This window comes from Rhinopithecus roxellana, chromosome 1, assembly GCF_007565055.1.
Source record: "Rhinopithecus roxellana isolate Shanxi Qingling chromosome 1, ASM756505v1, whole genome shotgun sequence".
NCBI lineage: Eukaryota > Metazoa > Chordata > Mammalia > Primates > Cercopithecidae > Rhinopithecus > Rhinopithecus roxellana.
Window position 1 is genome coordinate 190,758,309 of NC_044549.1, and position 16,293 is coordinate 190,774,601.

Here is a 16,293-nt window from a genome sequence, read left to right on the forward strand (position 1 = left end):
AGAAACAAGTTTTCCAACAAATTTCTGAAACACACCATTTTCTAAAAATGTATTAGAATTTTTTTCTACCACTTTCACTTAAAAGTCATTTAGGCAGTAATCTTGATATCAATAGCTGACCAAGACATTTCAAGAAATCTTTATCTTGTAATTATGGGCCAGTATTTCTCATGAAAGTAGATGCAATAATCTTAAACTTTAATGGATAAAATCCAATTATGTATAAAATAATAACATATCATAAATAAATGGGATTTATTCCAGAAACTTAGGGGTAGATTAATATTGGAAATTCAATCAATGTAATTCATCAGATTAACAGGACAAAAATAATATAATCAGTTTGACAGCTGTGGAAAAAACATTTTACAAATCAGCACCAATTAATGATAAAAACTCTTAATCAGAAAAGGAAATTTCCTTAATCTGATAAAGAACAGTAATTAGAAACAAGCCACAGTGATAATTTTATTTAAAGATAAATTACTTAGTTTTCCCCTGAAATTGAGAATGACACAATAGGCCAGTAAAAAAAACTATAAAGCAATGAGAAAAAGATAATCAACCCAACTTTAAAAAGGGCAAAAGACTTGAACAGGCATTTCACAAAAGGGCATGCATATTCAAATGGCCAACAAACAGGAAAGGATGTTCAATTTTATTAGTCATCAGGGAAATGTAAATTAAAGCAAAATGAGATACTACTACTATACTGAAATGGCTAAAATGAAAAAGCAATAGTAAGTACTTATGAAAACAGATATCAACAAAAGTTCTTATAAACTGCTGGTAGAGTGTAAACTGATACAAACAGTTTGCAAACCTTTTTGGTAGTATCTGTTAAAGTTGAACATAGGCATATGCTGTGAAGCAGTAATTCTACTCTTAGATATATACCCAAAAAGAATGCATACATACACGTTCACCAAAAGTCCCAAATGAGAAACAACTCAAATGTTCATCCACTGTAGAATGGAAAAATTGTGCTGTATTCATACAATGTAATAGTATCATTAGTGAAAATGAACAAACTATGATTACATGTAACAATATGGATATGAGAATCACAATACTGACCCAAAGAAATCAGGCTCAAGAAGAATACACTCTGTGTGAATGAACTGCATAAAGTTCAAAAACAGAAAATACAAATGTATGTGGTTATAAGTCAAAATAGTTATCCTCATCACTGGGGGGTGGGGAGGGAGCAGCAGATGGTAATGGATAAAAGGGTGTGTAGGGAGACTCCCTGAAACTATTGCTACGGAGTAAAAGATGAAATGCTTCTGATTACTGTAAATAGAAAATTGCATGCAGGATTGTGTAAAGACAATGCCAGGTTGGACTGCCAGAATGAGCCAACATGTGCTTCCCCCTGCAGAGAGCCTATGAATGGATGTGCAGTCAGGGAGGTTTCACATCACCAAGATTCCTATCCCAGAAAAGCAGATGTTCAGAGCTCTGGGAATGGAATGCGACCCTCGTAGAGAGCCTATAAACAGACACATGGGGGGTGCCTGTCCATATGGATAAGATAAACGCCCTCATCTTGCCACGGCTCTTCTAGGCCTCTTTAGGGTTAAGGCATACCCCCTTCTGAGAAATTCTGCTATAACTGGTTGTCTAACTTCACACCCTATTTCTATGAATTGTTTGTAACAAGCTTTTGCTGTAACTGTTACTGCTGATTAATATCTTGCTAATCATAGGTTATGGAAAGACTGTGTTCCTGTTTTAAGGCTCTTGTTAGAAATTACTGACGCACACACTGTATTGCAAATTCTTATCTCTGTATACTGTACTTCTGCGTACAGATGTTATGTTAAAGAATTACTTCATCCCCATGTGACCATCTCACCTCATAATCAAATGACCCTAAATCCCTCACTAACCTACCCCCACCCTCACTAAACTTAATAATAAATGCTGGCATATCCAGTGCATTGTTGGCACCACGGGACAGAAGGCGGTGACCCTCCTGGACACAGCTTTCACTATCTTGTGTGTGTCTATTATTTCTCGACCTGCTGATCTGCCTGGGAATAAAGAGAGAACCCCGTTGCATTGTGGGCTGCTGGCCACATCCCGCAATAAGGGTGTACAAGGGACTTCTTTGGATTATGGCAATTTTCCTGTTATTGTTTCTTGACTTGTATTCTTGTTCTACATATGAAAATTCATCAAATATACTTATTATTTCCCTTATGATTAATACACTTATAATTCGTACATATTTTTTGTTCCATATGTATACAGCCATAGTTTGGGAGACATTTCAGGTTCAGTTCCAGACTACCACAATAAAGCGAGTCACAAGAATTCTTTTGTTTCCCAATACATACAAAAGTTATGTTCTCACTGAGTCTATTAAGTGTATAACAGCATTATGTCTTTAAAAAATTGTATATATCTACTATGGTCTGGATATAGTTTGTTTGGTCCTACCAAGTCTCAAGTTGAAATCCAATCCCCAGTGTTAAGAGATGGAGCCTGGTGGGAGATGTCTGGGTCATGGGGTGGATCCCTCATAAATGGCTTGCTGCTGTCTTCCTTGTAATGAGGAGGATACGGGGGTTTATCACTCTACTAGTTCCCATGAGAACTGATGGTTAAAAAGAACCTGGCACCTCCCTCCCTACCCGTCTCTTGCTTCTTTTCCTTGCCATGTGATCTGTACACGCCTGTTCCTCTTTGTCTTCTGCTATGAGTGGAAGCTTCCTAAGGCCCTCACCAGAAGCATATGCTAATGCCATATTTCTTGTGCAGTCTGCAGAACTTTGAGTCAAACATACCTCTTTTCTTTATGAATTACACAGTCTCAGACTGGGCTAGGACAATACTCTCATTTTCAACTACAGTTGACACTTGAAAAACACAGGTTTGAACAACACAGGTCCACTTGCTAGAAGATTTTCTTCCGCCTCTAATACCTCCAAGACAGCAGATGAATCCCCCCTCTGCCTACTCAACATGAAGACAAGGATGAAAACTGTTATGATCAACCACTACCACTTAATGAATAGTAAATATATTCTCTCTTCTTTACGATCTTTTTTTTTTTTTGAGAAACAAAATTCAAAATCTATTAAAATAAAGATTGACAAAGTAGATTTTTAAATGATCAATTACATGCTTTTACAAGAAACTCACTTCAAATATAGCAATATAAACAGGTTAAAAATAAAAGGATGGAAAAAGATATATTATGGAAACCAAGGAAAACAAAAGTACCTATATTAATATCAGACAAAGTAAACTTCAGAACAAAGAAAATTACCAGAGACAGAGAGGGACATTATATAATGGTCAAAGGGTCAATCTACAAGGGAGACACGATTTTAAATGTGTATGCAGCAAACAACATAGTCACAAAGCATGTAAAACAAAAACCAGTATGACTGAAAGGAGAAATACACAATTCTACAATACTCCTCTCTTTTTTTTTTTTTTTTTTAATTATACTTTAAGTTCTAGGGTACATGTGCATAATGTGCAGGTTTGTTACATATATATACTTGTGCCATGTTGGTGTGCTGCACCCATCAACTTGTCAGCACCCATCAATTCATCATTTATATCATGTATAAATCCCAATGCAATCCCTCCCCCCTCCCCCCTCCCCATGATAGGCCCCAGTGTGTGATGTTCCCCTTCCCGAGTCCAAGTGATCTCATTGTTCAGTTGCCACCTATGAGTGAGAACATGCGGTGTTTGGTTTTCTCTTCTTGTGATAGTTTGCTAAGAATGATGGTTTTCAGCTGCATCCATGTCCCTACAAAGGACGCAAACTCATCCTTTTTTATGGCTGCATAGTATTCCATGGTGTATATGTGCCACATTTTCTTAATCCAGTCTGTCACAGATGGACATTTGGGTTGATTCCAAGTCTTTGCTATTGTGAATAGTGCCGCAATAAACATATGTGTGCATGTGTCTTTGTAGTAGAATAATTTATAATCCTTTGGATATATACCCAGTAGTGGGATGGCTGGGTCATATGGTACATCTAGTTCTAGATCCTTGAGGAATTGCCATACTGTTTTCCATAATGGTTGAACTAGTTTACAATCCTACCAACAGTGTAAAAGTGTTCCTATTTCTCCACATCCTCTCCAACACCTGTTGTTTCCTGACTTTTTAATGATTGCCATTCTAACTGGTGTGAGATGGTATCTCATTGTGGTTTTGATTTGCATTTCTCTGATGCCGAGTGATGATGAGCATTTTTTCATGTGTCTGTTGGCTGTATGAATGTCTTCTTTTGAGAAATGTCTGTTCATATCCTTTGCCCACTTTTTGATGGAGTTGTTTTTTTCTTGTATATTTGCTTGAGTTCTTTGTAGATTCTGGATATTAGCCCTTTGTCAGATGAGTAGATTGAAAAATTTTCTCCCATTCTGTAGGTTGCCTGTTCACTCTGGTGGTAGTTTCTTTCGCTGTGCAGAAGCTCTTTAGTTTAATTAGATCCCATTTGTCAATTTTGGCTTTTGCTGCTGTTGCTTTTGGTGTTTTAGACATGAAGTCCTTGCCCATGCCTATGTCCTGAATGGTACTACCTAGATTTTCTTCTAGGGTTTTTATGGTATTAGGTCTAACATTTAAGTCTCTAATCCACCTTGAATTAATCTTCGTATAAGGAGTAAGGAAAGGATCCAGTTTCAGCTTTCTACTTATGGCTAGCCAATTTTCCCAGCACCATTTATTAAATAGGGAATCCTTTCCCCATTTCTTGTTTCTCTCAGGTTTGTCAAAGATCAGATGGCTGTAGATGTGTGGTATTATTTCTGAGGACTCTGTTCTGTTCCATTGGTCTATATCTCTGTTTTGGTACCAGTACCATGCTGTTTTGGTTACTGCAGCCTTGTAGTATAGTTTGAAGTCAGGTAGCGTGACGCCTCCAGCTTTGTCCTTTTGACTTAGGATTGTCTTGGCAATGCGGGCTCTTTTTTGGTTCCATATGAACTTTAAAGCAGTTTTTTCCAATTCTGTGAAGAAACTCATTGGTAGCTTGATGGGGATGGCATTGAATCTATAAATAACCTTGGGCAGTATGGCCATTTTCACGATATTGATTCTTCCTATCCATGAGCATGGTATGTTCTTCCATTTGTTTGTGTCCTCTTTGATTTCACTGAGCAGTGGTTTGTAGTTCTCCTTGAAGAGGTCCTTTACATCCCTTGTAAGTTGGATTCCTAGGTATTTTATTCCCTTTGAAGCAATTGTGAATGGAAGTTCATTCATGATTTGGCTCTCTGTTTGTCTGTTACTGGTGTTTAAGAATGCTTGTGATTTTTGCACATTAATTTTGTATCCTGAGACTTTGCTGAAGTTGTTTATCAGCTTAAGGAGATTTTGGGCTGAGACAATGGGGTTTTCTAAATATACAATCATGTCATCTGCAAACAGGGACAATTTGACTTCTTCTTTTCCTAACTGAATACCCTTGATTTCTTTCTCTTGCCTGATTGCCCTAGCCAGAACTTCCAACACTATGTTGAATAGGAGTGGTGAGAGAGGGCATCCCTGTCTTGTGCCAGTTTTCAAAGGAAATTTTTCCAGTTTTTGCCCATTCAGTATGATATTAGCTGTGGGTTTGTCATAAACAGCTCTTATTATTTTGAGGTACGTTCCATCAATTCCGAATTTATTGAGCGTTTTTAGCATGAAGGGCTGTTGAATTTTGTCAAAAGCCTTTTCTGCATCTATTGAGATAATCATGTGGTTCTTGTCTTTGGTTCTGTTTAGATGCTGGATTACGTTTATTGATTTGCGAATGTTGAACCAGCCTTGCATCCCAGGGATGACGCCCACTTGATCATGGTGGATAAGCTTTTTGATGTGCTGCTGAATCCGGTTTGCCAGTATTTTATTGAGGATTTTTGCATCGATGTTCATCAGGGATATTGGTCTAAAATTCTCTTTTTTTGTTGTGTCTCTGCCAGGCTTTGGTATCAGGATGATGTTGGCCTCATAAAATGAGTTAGGGAGGATTCCCTCTTTTTCTATTGATTGGAATAGTTTCAGAAGGAATGGTACCAGCTCCTCCTTGTACCTCTGGTAGAATTCAGCTGTGAATCCATCTGGTCCTGGACTTTTTTTGGTGGGTAGGCTATTAATTATTGCCTCAATTTCAGAGCCTGCTATTGGTCTATTCAGGGATTCAACTTCTTCCTGGTTTAGTCTTGGGAGAGTGTAAGTGTCCAGGAAATTATCCATTTCTTCTAGATTTTCTAGTTGATTTGCATAGAGGTGTTTATAGTATTCTCTGATGGTAGTTTGTATTTCTGTGGGGTCGGTGGTGATATCCCCTTTATCATTTTTTATTGCGTCTATTTGATTCCTCTCTTTTTTCTTCTTTATTAGTCTTGCGAGCGGTCTGTCAATTTTGTTGATCTTTTCAAAAAACCAACTCCTGGATTCATTGATTTTTTGGAGGGTTTTTTGCGTCTCTTATCTCCTTCAGTTCTGCTCTGATCTTAGTTATTTCTTGCCTTCTGCTAGCTTTTGAATGTGTTTGCTCTTGCTTCTCTAGTTCTTTTAATTGTGATGTTAGAGTGTCAATTTTAGATCTTTCCTGCTTTCTCTTGTGGGCATTTAGTGCTATAAATTTCCCTCTACACACTGCTTTAAATGTGTCCCAGAGATTCTGGTATGTTGTATCTTTGTTCTCATTGGTTTCAAAGAACATCTTTATTTCTGCCTTCATTTCGTTATCTACCCAGTAGTCATTCAGGAGCAGGTTGTTCAGTTTCCATGTAGTTGAGCGGTTTTGAGTGAGTTTCTTAATCCTGAGTTCTAGTTTGATTGCACTGTGGTCTGAGAGACAGTTTGTTATAATTTCTGTTCTTTTACATGTGCTGAGGAGTGCTTTACTTCCAATTATGTGGTCAATTTTGGAATAAGTGCGACGTGGTGCTGAGAAGAATGTATATTCTGTTGATTTGGGGTGGAGAGTTCTATAGATGTCTATTAGGTCCGCTTGGTGCAGAGATGAGTTCAATTCCTGGATATCCTTGTTAACTTTGTCTTGTTGATCTGTCTAATGTTGACAGTGGAGTGTTGAAGTCTCCCATTATTATTGTATGGGAGTCTAAGTCTCTTTGTAAGTCTCTAAGGACTTGCTTTATGAATCTGGGTGCTCCTGTATTGGGTGCATATATATTTAGGATAGTTAGCTCTTCCTGTTGAATTGATCCCTTTACCATTATGCAATGGCCTTCTTTGTCTCTTTTGATCTTTGATGGTTTAAAGTCTGTTTTATCAGAGACTAGGATTGCAACCCCTGCTTTTTTTTGTTCTCCATTTGCTTGGTAGATCTTCCTCCATCCCTTTATTTTGAGCCTATGTATGTCTCTGCATGTGAGATGGGTCTCCTGAATACAGCAGACTGATGGGTTTGACTCTTTATCCAGTTTGCCAGTCTGTGTCTTTTAATTGGAGCATTTAGTCCATTTACATTTAAGGTTAATATTGTTATGTGTGAACTTCATCCTGCCATTATGATATTAACTGGTTAGTTTGCTCGTTAGTTGATGCAGTTTCTTCCTAGCCTTGATGGTCTTTACATTTTGGCATGTTTTTGCAATGGCTGGTACCGGTTGTTCCTTTCCATGTTTAGGGCTTCCTTCAGGGTCTCTTGTAAGGCAGGCCTGGTGGTGACAAAATCTCTAAGCATTTGCTTATCTGTAAAGGATTTTATTTCTCCTTCACTTATGAAACTTAGTTTGGCTGGATATGAAATTCTGGGTTGAAAATTCTTTTCTTTAAGAACGTTGAATATTGGCCCCCACTCTCTTCTGGCTTGTAGAGTTTCTGCCGAGAGATCTGCTGTTAGTCTGATGGGCTTCCCTTTGTGGGTAACCCGACCTTTCTCACCTTTCTCTCTGGCTGCCCTTAAGATTTATTCCTTCATTTCAACTTTGGTGAATCTGGCAATTATGTGTCTTGGAGTTGCTCTTCTGGAGGAGTATCTTTGTGGCATTCTCTGTATTTCCTGAATTTGAATGTTGGCCTGCCCTACTAGGTTGGGGAAGTTCTCCTGGATGATATCCTGAAGAGTGTTTTCCAACTTGGTTCCATTTTCCCCCTCACTTTCAGGCACCCCAATCAGATGTAGATTTGGTCTTTTTACATAATCCCATACTTCTTGCAGGCTTTGTTCATTTCTTTTTCTTCTTTTTTCTTTTGGTTTCTCTTCTCGCTTCATTTCATTCATTTGATCCTCAATCGCTGATACTCTTTCTTCCAGTTGATCGAGTCGGTTACTGAAGCTTGTGCATTTGTCACGTATTTCTCGTGTCATGGTTTTTATCTCTGTCATTTCGTTTATGACCTTCTCTGCATTAATTAGTCTAGCTGTCAATTCTTCCACTCTTTTTTCAAGATTTTTAGTTTCTTTGCGCTGGGTACGTAATTCCTCCTTTAGCTCTGAGAAGTTTGATGGACTGAAGCCTTCTTCTCTCATCTCGTCAAAGTCATTCTCTGACCAGCTTTGATCCGTTGCTGGCGATGGGCTGTGCTCCTTTGCAGGGGGAGATGCACTCTTATTTTTTGAATTTCCAGCTTTTCTGCCCTGCTTTTTCCCCATCTTTGTGGTTTTATCTGTCTCTGGTCTTCGATGATGGTGACATACTGATGGGGTTTTGGTATAGGTGTCCTTCCTGTTTGATAGTTTTCCTTCTGACAGTCAGGACTCTCAGCTGTAGGTCTGTTGGAGATTGCTTGAGGTCCACTCTGGACCCTGTTTGCCTGGGTATCAGCAGCAGAGGTTGCAGAAGATAGAATATTGCTGAACAGTGAGTGTACCTGTCTGATTCTTACTTTGGAAGCTTCCTCTCAGGGGTGTACTCCACCCTGTGAGGTGTGGGGTGTCAGACTGCCCCTAGTGGGGGATGTCTCCCAGTTAGGCTACTCAGGGGTCAGGGACCCACTTGAGCAGGCAGTCTGTCCATTCTCAGATCTCAACCTCCGTGTTGGGAGATCCACTGCTCTCTTCAAAGCTGTCAGAGTCGTTTGCATCTGCAGAGGTTCTGCTGCCTTTTTGTTGTTGTTTTTTTTTAGCTGTGCCCTGTCCCCAGAGGTGGAGTCTACAGACAGGCAGGTTTCCTTGAGCTGCTGTGAGCTCCACCCAGTTCGAGCTTCCCAGCGGCTTTGTTTCCCTACTTAAGCCTCAGCAATGGCAGGCGCCCCTCCCCCAGCCTCGCTGCTGCCTTGCGGTTAGATCGCAGACTGCTGTGTTAGCAATGAGGGAGGCTCCGTGGGCGTGGGACCCTCCCGGTCAGGTGTGGGATATGTTCTCCTGGTGTGCCCGTTTGCTTAAAGTGCAATATTGGGGTGGGAGTTACCCGATTTTCCAGGTGTTGTGTGTCTCAGTTGCCCTGGCTAGGAAAAGGGATTCCCTTCCCCCTTGCGCTTCCCAGGTGAGGCGATGCCTCGCCCTGCTTCAGCTCTCACTGGTCGGGCTGCAGCAGCTGACCAGCACCGATTGTCCGGCACTCCCTAGTGAGATGACCCCAGTACCTCAGTTGAAAATGCAGAAATCACCGGTCTTCTGTGTCGCTCGCGCTGGGAGTTGGAGATTGGAGCTGTTCCTATTCGGCCATCTTGCTCCACCCCCCCAATACATTGACACTCATATATCAATATTACATATATAAACAAATGACTAAACACTTTATCTGAAGTACTTTGAATGATTTTTTTTCTCCAATTAAAGGAGTCTTGACTAAAATATTATCTATTCATTCAAATTAACAATTACTGAGTACATAGGCACTAACCAATAAATTAGAATAAAGAGGTAACAAAAATAGATATGCTCTCTACCCTTATGGTGCATAGTATCTAAAGAAAGAGCTATTAAATTAATCATGCAAGTAAGTTTATTATTATGGTTTTATTTATATGCTACAAAAGACAGTTTAGAATGATGTAAACTATGATGGGGTATCTAATTTACACTGTTGGTAGGCAAAAATATGTTCTACCTCTCAAGAGCTGTTTATCTCCTTTGGTGTTGACGGTTTTTCATGGTCTTTGAATGTTTTCCCGGTTTATTCATCTTTGAATAAGGATACTGTGGCCTGGTATTAGCCCCAAAATTAGATGGAGTATCCTTGAATTCTCCAAAAGCTTATCCATGGATAGGAAGGCTATGGATAAACATTTAAAACAACATTTCACGTGCCAACGCCAGCCTCTCATATTCTGCTTTTGTTTTGGGAATTCTTGTGTTTGGATGGCAAAAGAGAGATGCTGCTGGTGTGGGATCATGGGACACAAAACATTCTGATGATACTGAAAACCAGCATTGCAAGATGGGTTAGCATCTCAGTTTGGCTGCATTCTAAGCCCTGGGGAATACAGGGCTTGGGTGGAAGAGAGTAAAGGGAATGGGGAACGGGAGATGAGGAACAAAAGAGGGTTTTTCTTCCAATTTTCATGACTTACAGGTGGCCAAACAATTCAATGGCCTTATACAGTTAGTGAAAATAGCTCTCAAAATCAGTCAATATATTAAGTGTTATTCCTAGTATTACACAAATTTGTCATTTTTTTCTATACTTCATTAAGTATGTCAGTGACAAACTGGGCAAGGCTGTTAACTACGGCTAATCAGATATCATTTTAAACTAGAACTCATTACTTTCTTTCAAACACAGGATGAAGGTGTAATTAGTATTCCAAGTAACTACTACGTTAAGTGGAAAATAAGTTAGAGAATAAGTACATTAAAGTGGATTTTAGTTCTATGATATTAAATAATTTTAACGATACTCACTGTTCTGAAATTCCTTGTACTTCCTTTGCCCAGTTAGATTGCTCTTTATCTCCAAGATGAGCCACTTTAGATGGTGGGGCAGTTCTTCCTGAATAAAGCTTCTGTGTTCCTGGAGGTTCTTCCAAGTAAAACCTTAAAAGTTAAAATAAAAACTATATAACCAAAATGTTCTGGTTTAATATAGAGTTCTAGCAGTGTGAGTCTTCCAAATGAATTTTTTTTTCACATGGTATAATAGCAAAAAATCCCACAAATGTTATGTAAATTACAGAACTATAATAATTATAATTCTTTTTATAAACTATAATATAAATTGCAGAACGAGGGCTTAATTTCATTCAAATTTTAAAAGCATGGGAAGTATAGAGGAAGAAGAAGATAAGCTGGTTAGTACAAAGTTAGATAGAAGGAATAAGTTCCAGTGTCCTGTAGCAACAGTAGGTTGACTCTAAGTAACAATTTAGTGTATATTTGAAAATAACTAGAAGAGATTGAAAATGTTCCCAACACAAAGAAATGATAAGTGTTTGAGGTAATGGATAATTTGAAAATTACATGTTACATACATGATCAAAATATCACATGTATTCTACAAATACGTACAATTATTATGTATCAACAAAAGTTAAGGTTGGGTGCGGGGACTCATGCCTGTAATCATAGCATTTTGGGAGGCCGAGATGTGAGGATTGCTTGAGGCCAGAAATTCAAGACCAACCTGGCAACATATTGAGACAGTGTCTCTACAGAGAAAAATAAAAAAATATGCCAGGTATGGTAACACGTATCTGTAGTCCCAGATACTCGGGAAGCTAAGATGGGAGGATCACTAGAGCCCAGAAGTTTGAGGTTGCAGTGAGCTATGATTGCCACTGCACTCAGGGCAACAGAGCAAGATCCTGTCTCTCCCAATCAGTCAGTCAATAAAATTTAAAAGCATATTATTTTTTTCTCTTTAAGAAACTAAACATATAATAAAAATAAACATTTTTAAAGAGTTAAAAAATACAAATTCAATAAGAAGTATGCATTATTATCTATAAAGTTTTGTTTTGTTTTGCTTTAAAGAGATGGGGTCTCATTCTGGCACCCAAGCTGGAGTACAGTGGGGTGATAATAGCTTGCTGCAGCCTCAAACTTTTGGGCTCAAACAATCCTCTTGCCTCAGTCTCTTGAGCAGCTAGGACTACAGGTGCACACCACTATGCCTAGCTAATGTTTTTATTTTTTTGTAGAGACAGAGTCTCACTATGATGCCCAGGCTGGTCTTGAACTCCTGGCCTCAAGAGATCCTCCCACCTTGGCCTCCCGAAGTGCTGCGATTACAGATGTGAGCCATCACACCTGGCCCCTATAAAGTATTTTCCCCCAAAAATTTTAACCTGAATCTAATTAAGCTACTAACCCTAACTTCCAACTTACAGGAAATATGTGGGATAGAGGACAAAGTTAAATGACACTAAAAGGAAACAACAGGGTAAATCTAGAATTCTACAAAATAACTGGCTGTCCTGAACTCTAAAAATAAAATAAAAAAGAAAAAAATATTCTAAGATATAAAATCAACATAAGAAATCAATTGTATTTTTATATACTACCAGGGGAAACAAATTTAAAACATAATACCATTCATACTCCAAGAAAAATTACATACTCAGGTATAAGTCTAACAAAACATGTACCTGATCAGTATGATAAAAAAAAAAAAAAAAAACACTGATGAGAGAAATCAAAGATCTAAATAAATGAAGAGACATATTGTGTTCATGGATCAGAATATTCAACTTAGTTAAATCTCCCCAAATTGATCTATAGGTTTAATACAATTCCTACAAAAATCCCTCCAAGATTTTTTGGAGATAGAGGAAAATTATAAAATTTATATGAAAAGGCAAAGGACCTAAAATAGCTAAAACAGTTCTGGAAAAAAAAAAAAAAAGTAAAGTTGAAGGAATCACACTACCTGATGTTAATTAAGACTTACAACATGGTAATAATCAAGCCAATGTGTTATTGGCATAAAAACAGACATGGAGGAAGCACAGTCTTCTCAACAAATGATGTTGGAGCAACTGAATATTCATACACAAATATATGAAAGTAGATCTACCCCTTATACCTAATACAAAAATTAATTCAAAATGGATTACTGATTTCATGTAAAATGAGGTAAACCTATAAAACTTTTCAAAGAAAATCTTCAGGATCTAGGGCTAGAATAAGAGCTCTTAGACATGAAATCAAAAGCATAAAAAAATTAATAAATTGGACTTCATCAGAAAGGTAGAGGAATTAAATTCTGATTAAAAAAACCCTCAAGATTTCATATACAAAAGCAGATGCCAATAAAAGAAAAAACCATACTGGCACTGACTTCTCATTAACACTACATAAAACAACACAATGGAGAGATGTATGCAGAGCTCTAAGAGAAAAGGAAAAGAAACTGGGCCTCCAAACTTCTAAACCTATGTGTGAATTAAAAAAAATTTTTTTGATGTGTAATAACTCAAAATAAAAAACCATAATATCTACCCATCTTCTCTGAAAAAAAAATATTTCAGAAAATTCTAGCCATATGAAAAATAAAATGTAAGAAATCAAGATAAAATTTATATGAATGACTAAAAGAGAAATGTACTTGCTAAGTAATATAATGATAACCACTTCCAGAAAAGAATTAGGATACAAAACTTCCAAGCAATTAAAAGGGAAAAAAATAACATGCATCTAAAATGTCTCTCTCAGAGAGGTACAATAAACTGTCAATAGTGTTTCAACTTCAAGTGGTGTCATTAGACTTTCATTTTGGGTATAGAGTGTAAATGTTCTTAATATAATTTTGCCAGTTAAAAAATGAATCAATAAAAGCCATCAAAGTAACAAAGCAAATATATGTTAGAAAAATTATAAATCAAATCTTACTTACTTAGTTTCTCCATCTGATACAGCCACAACTCTAGCTTCCTCAAGGTGAGGCCAATTAACAAAGACAGATTTTCCAAGCACTGATGAAGCTACATTTTCTACGGTCTTAAAGTAAAAGCAAAAAAGTTCATTCATGATTTCGGGTCTAAGAGAAAACTTTACATAGGCAAAATTTTCCAATCTCCATTTAAGTTTTTTAAATTCTAAAATAAACGAGTTGGGGCTGGGTGCAGTGACTCACACCTGTAATCCCAGATGGTCAAGACCAGCTTGGCAAACATGATGAAATCCTGTCTCTACTAAAATTACAAAAATTAGCCAGGCGAGGTGGCATACACCATAGTCCCAGCTACCCGGAGGCTGAGACAGCAGAATCACTTGAATCTGAGAGGTGGAGGTTGCAGTGAGGTGAGATTGCACCACTGCACTCCAGCCTAGGCAATAGAGCAAGACTCCATCTCAAAAATAAACAAATAAAATGAACAAGTTGGATGAGTTGCTTTACAAAATTCCATCTTTCATCCAGGTGTAAAACTCTATCATTCTAATTATCTTGCTTATTTTTTTATGGTAACTGGGAAAAGTAAAAAGAACAGCAGAAATATCTAGAAAAGAACTATTCACTATTTCATATTAAAAAGTCAATTATTTAAAACAGGATCTAAGAAATACAGTCTCATTTCAGTTCATGGCTGGTGTGATGAAAAAAGAATATTAGACTTAAAATCAGGAGACACAGGTCCAAATTTGGGTTCTACCACTTTTTCAGCTATAGAATCTTTGGCATATCATTTAATCCCACTGAATCTCAGTTTTCTTTTATGAGGAATAGGAATAACATCTACCTTACAACGTTGAGGATAAAAGAAAATCATATACATGAAAGCTTTCATAAACCATAAAATACTCTACAAATATTCTGTAGGAAATAATATCTTAAGTAAAAAATTTTAGTTTTAAGAAACTGTAGGCCGGGGGCATTGCAGCTCACGCCTGTAATCCCAGCACTTTGGGAGTCCAAGGCAGGTGGATCACAAAGTCAGAAGTTCAAGACCAGCCTGGCCAAGATGGTGAAACCCGGTCTCTACTAAACACACACACACACACACACACACACACACACACACACACACACACACAAATTAGCCAGGCACGGTAACTGACAGGTGCTTATAATTCTAGCTAGTCAGGAGGCTGAGGCAGGAGAATTGCTCCTGGGCAGCAGAGGTTGCAGTGAGCCAAGATCGCGCCACTGCACTCCAGCCTGGGCGAAAGAGTGAGACTCTGCCTCAAAAAAAAAAAAGAAAAAAAGAAAAAAAAAGAAAAAAGAAAAAAAGAAACTATATTATCCAATTCAATTTAACCATATTGGCTGGACAACAATAATTTTGTAATAGAAACTGAAGTTTAAATACAAATGTTCATTCATCTTTTTTCTGTTTATTATCCTTAATCATTACTAATAATCTATTTTAATAATTACAGATAACTATTTTTAGGCTTTTTTGGGGTAACTTTTATTTTGATATTTAGACATTTCTAACTTTGAACATACAAAACAATAGAACACATATTCTGATAAACAAAACAGTTTTAACATTAAAACTAGACTCCCTCAGTTATCCTTTTCCCTTCTATAGATCTAATTCTAATTTCATTCTCCCACTCTTTCCTTTAGTTTTTGAAGAAACAGTTGTCTTCCTTTCCCAGATTAATCCTTTTATTTAAGCCCTAGGTGAAATTCCTTATTAAGTCACATGGGGTCCTGTCATGATAAACATTCTTTCCCTCTAAACTGCCTTTAAAACCTCCTTTCTCCATTAGCTCTCCGTCATTTCTTTGGTAGGGATTTTGATTCATCGGATTCATCGGCTGCATCTTCTCTTATTTATAGTTATGCTTCTAGCATCCCTTTCAATGATAAACTTCTTGGTCAAGCATGGTGGCTCACACCTGTCATCCCAGCACTTTGGGAGGCCCAGGCAGGTGGATCACCTGAGGTTGGGAGCTCGAGACCAGCCTGGCCAACATGGTGAAACCCTGACTCTACTAAAAATACAAAAATTAGCCGGGCGTGGTGGGGGGGCGCCTGTAATCCCAGCTACTCGGGAGGCTGATGCAGGAGAATAGCTTGAATCCAGGAGGTGGAGGTTGCAGTGAGCCAAGATTGTGCCACTGCACTCCAGCCTGGGCAACAGAGTGAGACTCCATCAAACAAACAAACAAACAAATAAATAAATAACTTATTGACCAAGGGCTTAATACTTGCTACCTTTACTTCCTGTCTATCCAATCTTAGCCTAGTTCTCAGGAACTGAAATTCTGCTTCCACCAATCTACTGAAATGGAATTTTCTTTTTTCCTTTTTTTTTTTTTGAGGCGGAGTCTCGCTCTGTCGCCCGGGCTGGAGTGCAGTGACCGGATCTCAGCTCACTGCAAGCTCCGCCTCCCGGATTTAGGCCATTCTCCTGCCTCAGCCTCCCGAGTAACTGGGACTACAGGCGCCCGCCATGTCGCCCCGCTAGTTTTTGTATTTTTAGTAGAGACGGGGTTTCACCGTGTTAGCCAGGATGGTCTTGATCTCC

The 16,293-nt window shown here is 38.1% G+C and overlaps 1 protein-coding gene across 5 annotated transcripts in view; it reads right to left on the minus strand.

Moving 5' to 3' along the window:
- XRN1 (5'-3' exoribonuclease 1) overlaps positions 1-16,293 on the minus strand; it is a 147,646-nt gene that overhangs the window by 95,956 nt on the left and 35,397 nt on the right. For all 5 annotated transcript variants that reach the window (XM_030934851.1, XM_030934849.1, XM_030934850.1 and 2 more), the window contains 2 exons: positions 13,710-13,813; positions 10,781-10,912 (listed from right to left, as the gene is read on the minus strand). In XM_030934851.1, the coding sequence (XP_030790711.1) occupies positions 10,781-10,912; positions 13,710-13,813 (236 nt within the window). The remainder of the gene's footprint in view (positions 1-10,780; positions 10,913-13,709; positions 13,814-16,293) is intronic.